General features: G+C 36.7%; 4 protein-coding genes and 1 long non-coding RNA gene across 14 annotated transcripts; 2 read left to right on the top strand and 3 right to left on the bottom strand.

The window, feature by feature from the left end:
* Nucleotides 1-1,070: 1,070 nt before the first annotated feature.
* Nucleotides 1,071-3,529, top strand: LOC108857639 (probable SAL3 phosphatase). Its single transcript, XM_018631643.2, has 8 exons — nucleotides 1,071-1,255; nucleotides 1,697-1,772; nucleotides 1,859-1,932; nucleotides 2,016-2,221; nucleotides 2,412-2,637; nucleotides 2,752-2,841; nucleotides 2,927-3,080; nucleotides 3,187-3,529. Exons 1-8 carry the CDS (start codon nucleotides 1,190-1,192, stop codon nucleotides 3,375-3,377), a joined length of 1,083 nt encoding a protein of 360 aa, XP_018487145.1. The 5' UTR covers nucleotides 1,071-1,189; the 3' UTR covers nucleotides 3,378-3,529.
* A 300-nt stretch (nucleotides 3,530-3,829) lies between these two features.
* Nucleotides 3,830-6,097, top strand: LOC108859126 (SAL2 phosphatase). Its single transcript, XM_018632981.2, has 8 exons — nucleotides 3,830-4,339; nucleotides 4,431-4,506; nucleotides 4,575-4,648; nucleotides 4,734-4,942; nucleotides 5,024-5,237; nucleotides 5,312-5,401; nucleotides 5,508-5,661; nucleotides 5,787-6,097. The coding sequence occupies exons 1-8, from the start codon at nucleotides 4,274-4,276 to the stop codon at nucleotides 5,963-5,965; spliced, it is 1,062 nt and encodes a 353-aa protein (XP_018488483.1). The 5' UTR covers nucleotides 3,830-4,273; the 3' UTR covers nucleotides 5,966-6,097.
* LOC108859127 (uncharacterized) lies at nucleotides 6,070-7,581 on the bottom strand. The gene is made up of 7 exons (XM_018632982.2): nucleotides 7,347-7,581; nucleotides 7,143-7,254; nucleotides 6,893-7,051; nucleotides 6,725-6,765; nucleotides 6,525-6,627; nucleotides 6,411-6,453; nucleotides 6,070-6,323 (listed from the first exon to the last, which is right to left on the bottom strand). Exons 1-7 carry the CDS (start codon nucleotides 7,539-7,541, stop codon nucleotides 6,272-6,274), a joined length of 705 nt encoding a protein of 234 aa, XP_018488484.1. The 5' UTR covers nucleotides 7,542-7,581; the 3' UTR covers nucleotides 6,070-6,271.
* A 213-nt stretch (nucleotides 7,582-7,794) lies between these two features.
* On the bottom strand, nucleotides 7,795-9,716 carry LOC108859125 (protein trichome birefringence-like 14). 3 transcript variants are annotated; one of them, XM_057010876.1, is made up of 4 exons: nucleotides 9,456-9,716; nucleotides 9,114-9,319; nucleotides 8,832-9,027; nucleotides 7,795-8,748 (listed from the first exon to the last, which is right to left on the bottom strand). In XM_057010876.1, exons 2-4 carry the CDS (start codon nucleotides 9,271-9,273, stop codon nucleotides 7,875-7,877), a joined length of 1,230 nt encoding a protein of 409 aa, XP_056866856.1. In that variant the 5' UTR covers nucleotides 9,274-9,319; nucleotides 9,456-9,716; the 3' UTR covers nucleotides 7,795-7,874. The 3 variants fall into 3 exon arrangements, with proteins under 3 accessions (XP_056866856.1, XP_056866855.1, XP_018488482.1); XM_057010875.1 differs by having other exon boundaries at nucleotides 9,489-9,715; XM_018632980.2 differs by having other exon boundaries at nucleotides 9,117-9,319; nucleotides 9,489-9,713.
* A 1,065-nt stretch (nucleotides 9,717-10,781) lies between these two features.
* Nucleotides 10,782-12,949, bottom strand: LOC108859128 (uncharacterized). Of its 8 annotated transcripts, none has more exons than XR_008946235.1 (8): nucleotides 12,532-12,945; nucleotides 12,292-12,455; nucleotides 12,102-12,187; nucleotides 11,918-12,025; nucleotides 11,640-11,828; nucleotides 11,484-11,560; nucleotides 11,289-11,403; nucleotides 10,782-11,150 (listed from the first exon to the last, which is right to left on the bottom strand). It is a non-coding gene; the product is annotated as an uncharacterized LOC108859128 (long non-coding RNA). The 8 variants fall into 8 exon arrangements; XR_001950442.2 differs by having other exon boundaries at nucleotides 12,112-12,187; XR_001950443.2 differs by having other exon boundaries at nucleotides 12,120-12,187.
* Nucleotides 12,950-14,609: the final 1,660 nt, after the last annotated feature.

The raw sequence follows: 14,609 nt of genomic DNA, 5'->3' as shown, positions 1-14,609 counted from the left end.
GCAATATCATCAATTAAGATTACACTACTCTCCATTAACTATAAAACGAAAGAAGGAACCTATTCTCACCCTACAGTACAGTTTATTCACAAAGAACAAAAAAACACAACCTTTAGAATAAAATCATGGAAAAAAGGGTCAAGATAACTAAATGCAACGTACCCGAAAAAAAAATAGTTTGGAAAATATATATAATAAAAGTAACAATCATATACTATTTTGATTTTATCGGGTCTGAAAGAGTAACAATCATATACTATATATAACGAAAAAAACAATCATATACTCCCTCCGTCCCATTTTAAGTGGAGTTTTAGAGAAATTTTTTGGTTCCATTTTAAGTGATGTTTTCAAGTTTCTAGGTAAAAAATAAATGTATTTTAATATTTTTAATTATTTATATTCTATAGTATAATTGTTTATTGGTTGAAATTACTTTAATCATTATTGTTTTTAGGTAAACGAGAAAAATATAATAAAAGTTTGTAATTTCTTAATCAACGTGCAAAAACCTCAAAACTCACTTATTTTGGAACAGAGGGAGTACTATTTATTGCCAGACATTGAATGTAACATGGGTATTATCCTCACCTACAAAGTAGCAGTATATTTAACTAGTATTTCAAAACACTGAAGTATTTATTACTGAAATATCTCTTTCCAAATATATAAATGTATATTTCTATTGGACCAATTCATTCATGGATTATAACTTACAAGATAAGGCATGTTACAATTTGCAGAGTATATAATAACAAACAGGGGAAAAAACCACACTTGTTATTTAATAAATTAGAAATAATTATGATAGGCGAAATTTGATGTAACTTCTTTTTTGTAACAAACAATGCGAATTTTGATGTAATTTATGCAGATATTTGTGAATAAAGTAAGAGAGAAAAAAAACGTGAGGGAAACTTTCATTGTCTTAACGGTATTGGTTGGGACTAGTCTTCTACAACGGTTGAGATGCGTAAATATAATATTTTAATACCAAAAGCAATTAAATGAAATTTAAATAAAAGAATGATACGTATTAGAAAAAAAAAGTAAATAAATACGTATGTGAAGAAGTTGGTTCAGAGTCGCGAGAGGTTTTTGGTTCCGTCACAAATCGAGATTTTCACAGAGATAGAAATCTTCTTCGTCTTCCGTCTTCCTTCTTCCTTCTTCTTCTTTAGTGCTTGAAATGTCTTATGATGAGATGCTTGCTGCTGCGAAGAAAGCCGTCTCTCTCGCTGCTCGTCTCAGTAACGTACGATGACTCTCTCGTTCCTTTGTGAATCATCATCATCATCATCATCATCTTTGATTTCTTAGATTCAGATATTATTTACTCTTCATTTTTATCTCGTTGACATTGTTGTGATGATGCGTGTTCGACTGAAAGAATCAGATTTTTGTTTTTTTTTCTTCTAAACTCTCTCTCTTTGTGTAGACTTTTTGGTTGTTTCCTTTGGAAATCGTCAACTGCGATTAGTTTTTCGGATTTAGGGTTTGAAGATCTTGATTTTTGTTATGGATCATAAAATGTGTGAAATTAATCTAACCAAATGAGGCTGAGAATCTTTGATTTGGTTCCTTCTTTTATATGTAAACTAGATTGATTGATGTTAGAGAGAGAGTCTTTTTAACTCAGATCTTCTTTAACAAGTGATGAAACACTGCTTGGGCTTGGCTTGGCTTTGTTTTACAGGAAGTGAGGAAATCTCTGTTGGTCTCTGACGTTTGGAACAAATCTGATGATAGTCCTGTCACTGTTGCTGATTATGGTTTTGGCAAACTCTTCACCTTTTTTTTTATTCTGTTTATGCAAATCTCATTCTCTAGATTTCATTATCTGTTAATGTTCTTGCAGGGTCTCAGGCGGTGGTTAGCCTTGTTCTGGAAAGGGAACTCAAGAATGAACCTGTGTCTTTAGTAGCTGAAGAGGTGCCCTATCTGCAAACAATGATATCTCTATTGCTCCTTTTCTTTTCTCAACGATCTTTGTTCTGTTGTGATCTATGTGATAGGATTCTGCTGAGCTGAGGAAAGTTGCTGCTGAGACGGTTCTGGCACGTATTACAGAGCTTGTTAAAGATACTCTCGCCACTGATGAATCCTACGCTTCTTCTCCTTTGTCTTCCGATGATGTCCTCAACGCCATTGACTCTGGCAAATCAGAAGGAGGTCCTAAGGGTCGCCATTGGGTCTTGGATCCTATCGGTGGCACCAGAGGGTCAGTCCTTTTTACTTTATAATGTCCCACTCATGCAACTTAGAGTTACTTACTACTTATTAATTGGATTTGTTTTGCAATAGGACTTAGAGTTACTAATTGGATTTGTTTTGTCAAATACACACATTACTGAAGTGTAATCAGAGAACTTAACTTATTTACTCGTGAAATTCCAATTTTTATTTTGTAGATTTATAAGAGGAGAACAGTATGCAATAGGACTAGCATTGTTGGTGGAAGGCAAAGTAGTGCTTGGTGTAATGGCTTGTCCCAAGCTTCCTTTGGCTTCCACTGCTGGCAGCAACAATACACACAAGTCCTCCTCACCTGAAAAAGTGGGTTGCCTTTTCTTTGGCGCTGTTGGCACTGGGGCTTATGTCCAGTCACTCAATGCTCTCGACTCTCCTCCTGTCAAGGTAAAAACTACTCAGAAGAACCACTCTGTTTCTATATTCATTCATTACTATGAATAGGAACCTTCTCAATATGTTCTGCTCAATGTTATTGACTCTCCTCATACGCTATATCAGGTGGAGGTAAGCAGCAATGATGATCCGGCCAAAGCGAGTTTCTTTGAGTCGTACCACACACCTGTCCCTATCCATAACACCATTGCTAAGGTGAACATCTCTTCCTCACATTCTCTCCATACATATCTCTTCTTGTGCTTCGGTCTGAGTTTGACTCTGTTTGCACGGGTGACAGAAACTGGGGATAAAGGAATCTCCAATCAAGATCAACAGTCAGACAAAGTATGCAGCTTTGTCTAGAGGAGATGGAGAGGTGTACTTGAGGTTCACCCGCAAAGCAAGACCCGAATCAATATGGAATCACGCCGCTGGATCAATCCTAGTTTCAGGTAACTACTAATCACCCTTTAAACCCTTATTATCTCACTAGCTTCTGCTCTCCAATGTCTATGAATGATCTCAAAACGCTTGCGGGGAAATTGGTTTATCTTACAGAGGCGGGAGGAAAAGTGACTGATGCAGCAGGGAATCCATTGGATTTCTCGAAAGGGAAGTATCTTGATTACAAGAGAGGCATTGTTGTCACGACGCAGAAGCTGTTGCCAAGGCTTTTGAAAGCCGTGAGAGAATCACTTAAAGAAGAGGAAGAGGAAGAAGAGAAAGCTGCTTCTTTGAAACTTCACTGACACGCAACTGTAATATACCTTGTTATTGTTGTCCTTTCGGGTCTACTCTCTCTCTGTCTGTGTTTTTCTCACACAGACTATTATCACTGGAAAAAAAATATTAAAACTCAACTCCTGATATATAATAAACACTAATTCTCTTTTGAATCTAATTTTCCTAATCATCTAAATTCTGAAGTAGTACGTGAATGTAATTTGAAAAAAGTATGGGATGATTTTCTGAAGTTCACTAAATCATGGGGAGAAAGTGAAATTGTGTACTTACGTAGCTAACTGATTGCTTTTTTTTTTGTTCACTTAGCTAACTGATTGCTACGCATCTTCTTTTTTTTTTTAATCGAGAATATAAAAGGACAATTATACTCTTCTTTTCCAGTCACGTACTATAAAAAGACAAATTAAAAAAGACTTTTCGCATATAAGAAAGAATCAAATTGATCATTATGAAAGAATATTTACAAACTTCTGCGAAGTTTCTTATATAAATGTTTATTATGGAGAGATTATTAGGTTGATTAGTTGGAACATAGCTGATTTGTTTAGTGTTTAACGATTAGTGATGACTCTCGTCTTGTTAAGAGTTCGATTAAAATATGATGACCGATACAAAAAAGTCCGTTTAATAGTTCTGCATACTTACATATTCTTTGTAGTTTGTCGTATACACTATGTATTTTCTTTTAAGTTCCATTTTTAAACGTCAACTTGTTATGTGATCATTACCTGGAAGAAGGTTTGAACCATCATCATTCATCACCCACGAAACTCCGTTCAAAACATAAAATATAATATGTGAATTGCATATATGTAACAAACGTCTATGGATTGTGGTTCACTAGAAACCTATAGCATAAAGCGTTTTTGATACATATATATATTCTTGGATCTTTTGTAAAATGGCTTACGAGAAAGAGCTAGCCGCTGCAAAGAAAGCTGTTTCTCTTGCTGCTCGTCTCAGCCAAGTAAGAAAGTGTTCCATATCTATCATTGAATTAATCATACCACCTGGAGCTAGAATCGATTTTAAACCTTGGTCTTATATGAATGATGTAGGGAGTACAGAAGACTCTGTTGCAATCCGAAGTATGGACAAAATCAGACAGAACTCCGGTTACTGCAGCTGATTTTGGTTTGTACCTCAGCTTATGAAGTTTAAAAGTTCACTTAACTCTACCACTAATGGATTTGTTTCTTCAGGGTCACAAGCTGTTGTTAGTCTTGTATTAGAGAGGGAGCTTCGACCTGAAACCTTTTCATTAGTAGCAGAAGAGGTGCAGTAACTCTAAACACACACAAACGCTTAATCAGATGTCTTGTAAGCGTTAAATGTTTTTTTTAATGATATTCTTCTTGCAGGAAACAGGAGAGCTGCGGAAGAAGGGAAGTGAGGTGTTTCTAGAAGGTATTACTAAGCTAGTGAAAAATACTCTAGCTTCTGAGGAATCATACGCAGACTCTCCTCCTCTATCCACAGAGGATGTGTTGAACGCTATAGACTGCGGTAAATCAGAAGGTGGTTGCAGTGGTTACCACTGGGTTCTTGATCCTATAGATGGAACCAGAGGGTAAACACATCTCTGTTCGCCAATCTCTTCTGCTATGCTTTTTACCTTTCCCGATAGTGCTAAGATTCTCTGCTTGTTTAGATTTGTGAGAGGAGAGCAGTACGCTGTGGGATTAGCGTTGCTTGTGGAAGGGAAAGTGGTGCTTGGTGTCATGGCTTGTCCTAATCTACCTTTGGCTTCTGAGTTTGGTGAAACAGACATGTCTTCCCAAGAAAATGTTGGATGTCTTTTCTTTGCTACATCTGGTTCAGGGGCCTACGTGCAACCGCTCAAAGGGCATTCTCCTCCACAGAAGGTATCATCTAACCTTATCCAAAGCTGAACCTTGTAATAAGTGTTAAAAGAGAGTGAAAGCTGTGTTGAAGACAGGTAGGAGTGAGTAGCAATGAGAATCTCGAAGAAGCGAAGTTCTTAGAATCATACCACAAACCAATTCCCATCCATAGTTCCATTGCCAAGGTAAAGATCTTTCTTTCTTTCTTGTGTTACAGTATGCTCGCTCTCATTTAGACATACCCAGGTAGGATTCTTATTACAAAACCGGTACTGTTTACGGTTTGAACAGAAGCTTGGGATCACAGCGTTACCTGTAAGGATGGATAGCCAAGCAAAGTATGCAGCTGTGTCGAGAGGAGACGCAGAGATATACTTGCGTTTCACTCTCAGTGGACACCGTGAGACTATATGGGACCATGCTCCTGGTTTCATCATCACAACAGGTAAAAACCCTTTTAAACACTGAGAACTGTTATAGCTCTCATGCACATTACAATGCAACGGGTTGCTCGTAATCGTAATTGCCAAAAACGTAAGGGAAGTGAACAAATTTTTTAACCTTGTGCAGAAGCTGGAGGCGTAGTTTGCGATGCTGCAGGAAAATCTCTGGACTTCTCGAAAGGAAAATATCTTGCTCACGAGACAGGGATCATTGTTACCACCAAGAAACTCGAGCCATGGGTTTTGATGGCAGTCAGAGAAGCCATGGAAGAGGAGAGAAAATTTATCTCTGAGTCGCACAGCTGAAACTAATACTCTTTTATCTGTATATGTCTGAACTGGTAACTGGTTGTATGCTGCTTAGTTCGTTGGATACGCAAGATATGAAAATAATTTGTACAAAGGTTGGATAATGACACTAAGCAAGATTCCATTTGATTTCTTCGTTAGCCTCCAGAAAAGGATTCTAAAATGTGTTCACTAGGAATGTTACATGGAATGTTCACATGTCCATTCATCACCCAATGAGGAGAGAAAATCTGGGAAACTATTATGAGCATTAAGCATAACTCCTCGGGAGATCCAGATTGTTACTGATATTTTCAGTTCCGTTTAGCCATCCTCTTCATCTGAGTCCTGCAGAAGAGCACCTCGTTTTCGTGTTCTGCAAAAAAAAATAAAAGACATAGCTGGGATTTTAGGCAAAGATTTAGAGAGAGAGAGAGAGAGACAAAAAAAGATATGTAAATACCTGCGGTGAGCAGGTACTCGTTTAGAAGGTTTAGATTGCTTGGCTGCAAATAAAATATGAGCTTTTGTGAAATGGAAACAAAAAAAAGACTAAATGTGGTTAAACATGACTAACCGGGAGAGTCTTTCCGGTTATCTAGTGATGGAGCCATCATAACATCTAGTTTTCCAGAGGAGTGTCGTTCCAGTTGGTTATGAGTAGCATCATCCCTCTTATCCTGATCACAGTACAGATGATGAGATATTTTCAACCAAGGTAAAGAAGTAGGAGTAGAGTAACTGCAGCAGCACTGTTAAGAACTGGACCAAAAATACCTTTTCATCAATTGTCTCAGATAAAGTACTCGCAGTTTCCCCTGAAAGGCACAAAACAAACAAACAAGGGACAAAAGAAAAGAGTCATATTGGTCTCACTCTCTACTTGCAAAGAAGAAGAGCAGAGAGTGAATGGCCCTGGTTAAGATAATAAGAACATATATATACCTTGAAAGTGTTGCTTTCTCTTGAAAGCTCTGAACAACTCGAGAGACAGAGTTGCCATGGCCTCACTAGTAGCAGCTGAGTCAGCCATCTTTGTTAGAGGAACTACTACGCGAGGCATTCCTTTCGTCTTCTGACAAACTAATCTCGCCCTCTCTACACCTAGAATTCAATTTAATGTAACTACAAAGTCAAAACCATAAGTTTTTTTTTTTTTTTAATTTAACAAATATAAGCTGAAAGAAGTATTAACCATTTGAAAGTGAATGATCACCGAGGAGAAGCTTCACGTTTTCGGATTTCAAGGAAGCAACAGTGTAATCGAGGAACTCGGACCACGAGCCACCAACGCCCACAGTATCCCTCTGTTTCAAAATTCACAAGTCAACATCTCTCTCTCTATGAGTTAAAGCGTCATTTCCAATAACAAAGTCAAATTGATATCTCACGCACGAACCATATCGTCTAGCTGAGAGACGGAGAGGATCGTCTCCCAGGCGCCGGAGATAAAGTCCGTCGCATGGACGGTGAGGTGAAACGAATCGGAAGCGTAGACGTGGAAGAGACACCGCCGTAGTAGACCCGAACCCGTATCCGTGCGCTCGGGTACGACTTCTCCGAATACGGGTTCAAATCCCTCGAAACTCGCCATGGTTCTAGAAAAAGTCGACTCCTCTTCCCTTGAACCGGTTTATAAAGCCATTTATTTAATACTGACTGTTTAAACCGTACCGCTTTGTTATTTTTTTCTTTAAATGAGATTGGTTTGATATTATAACCGATTGTGTATAACAGTCGAGTGCAGAACTACCAAACGTGATTCACTCTCAACCGCAGCCTGTAACGCTATTTGTATGACACAAACTGTAGGCCTTTGTGTTTTTGTTCCTCAAAAGAATGTAAAAAAGAAAACAAAATCTTCCTATAAACAGAGCCAATACACTGAACTACACTTTGTGTACACAATGAATGGGTGTTGAGTACTTTAAATCTGAGCAATGAATATTTCATTCCAAGTATCAGGGATCCCAGGTAAGCACCAGTGCAAGCAATCGTTGACAATCGGAGGAGGAGTGGAGGTCACGTTACTGGCAGCCTTTTTAGGTTTGAGTTTAGACCCTGAGATATGAGCTTCATCTCTCAGCTCAGAGAGTGCAGTTATGTCAAGAATCTTGATCCTTGTCCCATTCACAGCACTCTCCACCGTTGTATCAATCGATCCATCACCACCATCCCCCCCTGTGATCTCGCTTCCTCTAGACAAAGGCACCGTGTTGTTACAGTTCCCACCCGTGTTCCAATCTCCGTTTCTAAAATGCCTCGGAGATATCGTCCTAAAGAAAGCTTTTAAACGCGGATGCAACGGGAGCTGTGCGTCTAGCCACTTCACAACGCTGCGTATCGTGTAATCTTTAGCGTCTTTGATATCCTTGAGAAACTCCCCTTCTTCTTCGACTTGTGTTCCGTTCACGTGCATCACCCAATGGTTTCCTTCGATCTTGCCTCTGTTCCAATGGTGACCAGTGTTTAGAACCAGTACATCGAAACGGTGGAGGTACGTTCTCATGAAAGCTGGTGGACGGTCAAGATGCATTGCGGTGAGATGAGTGTCGTCGTTGATGGGTACTAAATCTGATAAACTAGCTGACCAATAGTATAAGACGGTTGTGTTTGTGGTGGGGAACCGATAAGCCCAGCCATCAGGACGAATGGCTCCTTTGGGTTTCACCAGACCGTACTCCCATCCCACGTTTTGAACCTCCGGGCTCTCTTCGCCACCAGTGGCCATACACATGAGAGACTGAAACTGTTGCCGTCCCAACGAGTCTCCTATAAATGCTATCGTCTTGTTCTGCATTCTAGGAAACAAAAAACTGCTTCCACTACAACCCAATCTAACTATATACATTACATTACATAAGAAGAAAAATCCTTTGCATACCGTTTCAAGAAGGTGAATCTATCAAAGTGTGGCATGTTGCAACCATGTGGTTGCCACCGGTAACCCTCAAAAGAGAAATCTGGTCTGCCCATTACTCTACAGGACCACATGGTTGACAACCACTGTTTGCATTCAAAACCAGAATACAACGGTCGGTTCTCGTCTTTCACCCATTTCCCCTTTGCAAAGTTACAAACTAAAAAGGAAACAAAAAATGTAAATTAAAGTTTGGATTTTTTTTTTATCTTACTGAATCAGAGAAGACATAGATGAGAATAGCACTACCTGAAGAAGAAGAAGAAGTGAACTGACGTTTAACATCAAAGAGAGAAGTGTGAAGTGGGTTATCCTCGGAGACAAGGAGGGTCATCATGAAAAGGATGAGGATGACTAAGGCAAGTGATACACTGCCTCCGAGTATATAACTTTTCCCACCAATCATCTTATTAGATTGGATGCCTCTGAGATAACATCACCAAAGAAAGCTCCTTTCCAAAACAAAACAATAAAAGGTTTAATCTTTTTGACAATTGATAAAATGGGTTCTCATATCCAAGTCTCTAATTCTGACAATTGAGGATGATAAAAGTAAAACAACAAATGCTAGAGAGCTCGTGAATTTACGGATTCAAGGGGTGGAGATGATAGGAGCTTTACCGAATAAACGGGTTGATTGAACGGATCTTCCAGTGAAGTCTGTAGATCAGGAAAGCGAGCAATTTACGAATCCATTCTCTGGCTACTTGGATCAGTCACATGTTCGTCAATGAACAATTATCCATTGTGCGATTGATGTATGTTGCCTTTTTAACTATTTTGGGGCGCTATTAAAATTTGTCATTCATCAGCGATGTCAAAACCAGGTAACTCGCTCACCACAGCTAAATTCATAGCAAGTTTGGTTCTTTTATGAGTTAGATCAGTTCATTTTATTTATTATATGAGATTAGATATGTAAATTCAAATTCAGATCATTTAGATCATAAGCTAAATAAGCTAATTCTTGATCAAATATAAAAATAAAAATTATAAAAAATAAATAAATATAAAATATAAAATATAAAATATTTGTTTATAATATAATCTAAATATTAAAAGTCCAAAATGTTAACATTAAACACTGAATAAAATCAACACCTAATAATATATTCTATCAAAACTAAATAAGTGATCAAAAAATCTATTTCACATAAGAGTTTTGAATTGTAAAAATATATATTATGCAAGAATCTCTTGAAAATATTTTATATTTTAATTATAAAGTTATATGATACGAGGATTGATATCAATATTCTTTTATATTTTTATAAAAATTTTTAAAAAGTTAATTTTACATTTTAATAATAGAAGATAAATATGATTAATATAGAAACTATATTTTTTACATAAAAAATATAGAAGTCATTCATATATATATATATATAAAATATAAAAACGACTAAATTCATGAATTAGTTCATATACATTAAAGTCGTTCATATAACTCGTGATCTAATCTACGTTCAATCATTGAACTGAGCTGAGCCAACTCATGAGTTATAACTCGTTTTGACACTTCTATGATTCATGTTTCATTCTTTACGTTTCGAATTTTTATTTTTTTCACGAATAAAAGTGTCAAAAATGCAAATTAGCTACCGTTAAATCATGGATGATTTAACCCAAGAGAGGTGAATGGTTTATTGAACTAGGGGCAGAGCCCCGCGCAAGCGCGGAGATGTTAAAATGTGAAAGCCGCGCTGTTGAAATGTGAAAGATACATATATTGTAGTTTAAAATGTTATAGGAGGTGGAGTCAAGTGTTTTGCTTAGTATAGTTGTAGTGATGTTTTGTTTAGTATAGTTGTAGTGATTATCAGAATAAATGTATAAGAAGAAGACAAGAGATCTCTAAATTCATATTAATGCACGTCTGGAAATGCAAATGAAGGTAGGAATGCGAAGGAGACATATATCTGAATATTGCATGTTTACTTACGCTATGATATATAACATGTTTTGCATTTTGTTACCTCTATTCTAAATATTAAATCAAATCCTTTTAACTACTAAAGTTTAGAAATAATTCTCCTTGGATGAGGTAAGTTGCCGTAAATGGCTTTGAAAAAAACCTGGAAATAGGGAACATATTGCAAAATCTGAAATAGATAATGCAAAGTAATATAAAAAAATCTAAAGAGACGGGAGCAGAGTCGTGTCGGCGTGGTGTATGCGTTCACCTTCTTTCACATCAGCTGTAAATGTGTTGCTGGCAGAAGCGGAAGTGGATGCTTCCTCACATTTCCCTTCAACAAATGGGGTTTCATTGATTTTGCAACTCTGGAGACAGATTCAGATATGATCACCAAGGTTAATATGGATCTTGATAATACACGTTGTGTTGCACCGTTTTCAAAACATTATCCAAAACCAAGATTAATCAGTTCTAACTCACAAAGGAACCATTGAAAATATTACCTTTAGAATATCGTTTTCTATGTCCCTTAGCTCTGGCATGTATCTTTCAAAAGAGCAGTAATTTGCTTCTCGTCAACCTTTTTGTGCACCGTTGTCCTTCTACAATTTCGCACGCCTACACTTTAAAACCACACAACTTCATAAAAAAGAACGTATCAATTACTTAAATGGTTTGTGGTCGATCCGCGCGTTTACCAGCTAGAAACTCGCCCAAGTGATGCATATTGGCCAGTGCAATGAACTTGATAGCCACCTTATATGATCTCTCCCTTCTACCAAAACCCATACAAAAACATGTCAATTTTTTCAAATAAAAACAATATGACTCGAGTAAGTGAAGAAAAATCTTACCTAGGGCCATTAATGATACCGTCATCTTCATTAAAGATCATAACAGCGAACTCTTTCCAAGTGAAAGGAAGCTATCCGGCGGTGTAGATGCTTTTCCGGCCCGAGACCAAACTCTTTGTATAGTCTCACTAACAAAGACAATGATTGCTCTCTTACACTTTTTGATGAGACTTCAGTAGTTATTGTAACCTGCAAGGATTAAATCAATCTAAATATAAACAATATGAACATTATTAAATAAGGAAAAGAAATTAAATAAGATAAAGTTCTTTCACAACCAGATGCCTTCATCAATGGTTGTTTGAGGGATGATCTTGTACATATCTGGGCATCTTGCAACTTCATATTTTCAGCTGTGTCTGATGCAGGACATAACAATCAGTCTCCTACACATCACGTGCAAGATCAAGTAAAGCAAAGTTCTACGCATCAAATTGCAGCTGAGAGAAGGAAAGAGAATACAATATCTCACAACATTACTGATTCTTTCAATTGCCCGTTCTCGAATCTGTGATTCTTCCAAGTACATATCAAGTTTTATCTGAGTCCTGAAAAACAAAAAGAGTACACCAAAAGAGTGAGACTAATGCCATCAAATGGAAAGAATATTTTCAAGTTCAGTAACAGAAACAAAAAAAAAAAACAAACATACCAGTATAAAAGCGAGTAAGGTTGTCTCAGAAGAGCAGAGATATAGTTAAAGCATCTAGAATCTTTCCGAAGACTCCCTTCACTGATAAGATAAGTAGCTAGCAAAGGTCAATCCAGAACATCATAACGCTTCATCACTTCACCAGCCTCACCATTGGTCGACACCTATACCCATGAAAGGAATCTAAAGCCCATGACTTTATTGGAAGCTTAGATAAAAATTCAACGCTTTTGAACTTACGGAATCAGTACTGATCAAGAGAGAAGGATGAACGAAGAGAAGCTTCTCTCCTTTTTTTTAGGTTTTGAGAAGCGCGAGTCCTCTCTCCGATGTCGACTCTGTCGATAGCCATTTTCTGCGGATGGGAGGCCTGAATTGGAGAGCCATCTCTGAAGAGAAATGGCGTTCTATCCATGTCGCAGATCCATGATATGTCAGAGACATCTTCCACTGATTGTTTTGTGGTCTCGCCGACCGAAACAGGGCAGTGGATTCCGAGACGATAGAAATACGTTGAACCACAGAAATAGGCTAAAACAGGGGAGGTTAAGAGATGAGGAAAAAAATTATTATGTTTGCAGATTCAGATTAGGCTAAGTGGAGACGGCGTGTTGAAGATGGAAGAAATAAAACAATGAAGCCCTAATGAACTAAACGAAAAACGCAGTGGTTTGACTTAATTATCGAACCAAACATGGATAACTCAAATCAGACCAAACGATACGAAACCAGACAAAATGTGGTCCCCACAGGCATTAAAAATAGTCCGACGTGGATGCTCTCTAAAGAGAGAAAAGTGAGGCATTATATATATGATTTTAATAAATTTAGAAATCGTGTTACTAATTTAATGTTTTCTTGTAACTGTTAAATTAATGTTTTTGGCTCAAATTACTTGTTACTGTTCTAAATATCAAATTTTGTTTAATATTATATATTTCTTATAAATTTGTGTTTATAACAGATTTAGTAGATTTAGAAAAACTCATTGTTAAAAATATAAAGATATAAATCAGAAGACAAAACTAAACTAGTAAATAACTAAATGCTAATTAGAATATATTTTGCTGGATTTTGATATCATTGCTTTGTAAAAATTGATAAGTTTGAAATGAATGTTCAAATCATTAAAATATATACATGAATGAATAGATCTTTCTTACCTAATTACGAGTAATAGTTTTGTTTTTTGGAGAATAAAAACTCAAACCATAGCTTTTATTTATATAGGCCCAGTATCCAAGTTTCAGGGTAATTCTTTAGTAGGTAGCAATTCAGATTTTTTTTTCAAATGGTGGCAATGTATTTTTCTTTTCAACATTTTATTTTACTAATATTAGTTTTTTTTTGAGAAATTACTAATATTAGTTTGAAACCATTATATCACAGAAAAAAACTTATACGTGAAGTGCAAAGAGAAAACTAATGGTTTTTTCCACACTAGAAATACCATACATAATTTTCAATACATAATTGTTCAAGGTACAGAAAATAACTAAACAATGCTCGTCAAAAAGAAGTTCTTATGGGTTTAGGAATCTGACGTTGCTCTGAAGAGTCAAAACTATAGAGGTTGCATAAAGATAACTGCTACCTTAAAAAAAAAAAAGGTATTGGTTCATTCATGCACCGTTTATCTGTTTAACGTCTGTAAATTACAGTATTTTTATTTATTTTACCAAAAAAAAATTACAGTATTTTGGATTAAATAAAAGAAAGCACTGACCAAACGTAACTAGCTTTTCATCAGTTCAGTTGCTAAAAGTCAAAACTCTTGAAAACAAACAAAACTTGGGCCGTCGGCAATGGCATCCCTTATGCACTAGTTTGACATGTTGGAAACTTCAGGAGACACCAACATGGCGACATTCATTGTCCACATTCTCAAAGTAGCAGGCTCGTTTAAGATCCACGAGACACGGCAACACTCGTATTAAAAGTTAAAGCTAGTATTTTTGACAAACTCAAAATATTGTCAATAATTTAATGCTGATCGTTACATTATTATTAACTTATCTGAATATGTCATAGATCATGAGGTTAGGTTTTAGATTAGGCGTCGTTTTTAGTAGTTAACAAAAGGGCCTCAAAGATGAGTGAGCACATGCCTTCATGGGCTAATATGTCACAAACAAGCAAAGACGTGAACATTTGGGTCTTTGCGATTAAGGGAAACTATGTGAATTTTGATTGTACCTTAAGTTAAATAAATAAGTTTGACATCTTTGGAGTGAGATTAAAGGGATCAGTCTCTATAGCCTATTGGTCATTCGACTCCTTAGTCTTTACTTCACTCGTTTTCACGGCCAAAATGATCT

The sequence above is a fragment of the Raphanus sativus genome, chromosome 5 (assembly GCF_000801105.2).
Source record: "Raphanus sativus cultivar WK10039 chromosome 5, ASM80110v3, whole genome shotgun sequence".
Lineage (NCBI taxonomy): Eukaryota > Viridiplantae > Streptophyta > Magnoliopsida > Brassicales > Brassicaceae > Raphanus > Raphanus sativus.
The sequence above is the reverse complement of the archived record's forward strand: the minus strand, read 5'-3'. Positions and strand labels throughout refer to the sequence as shown.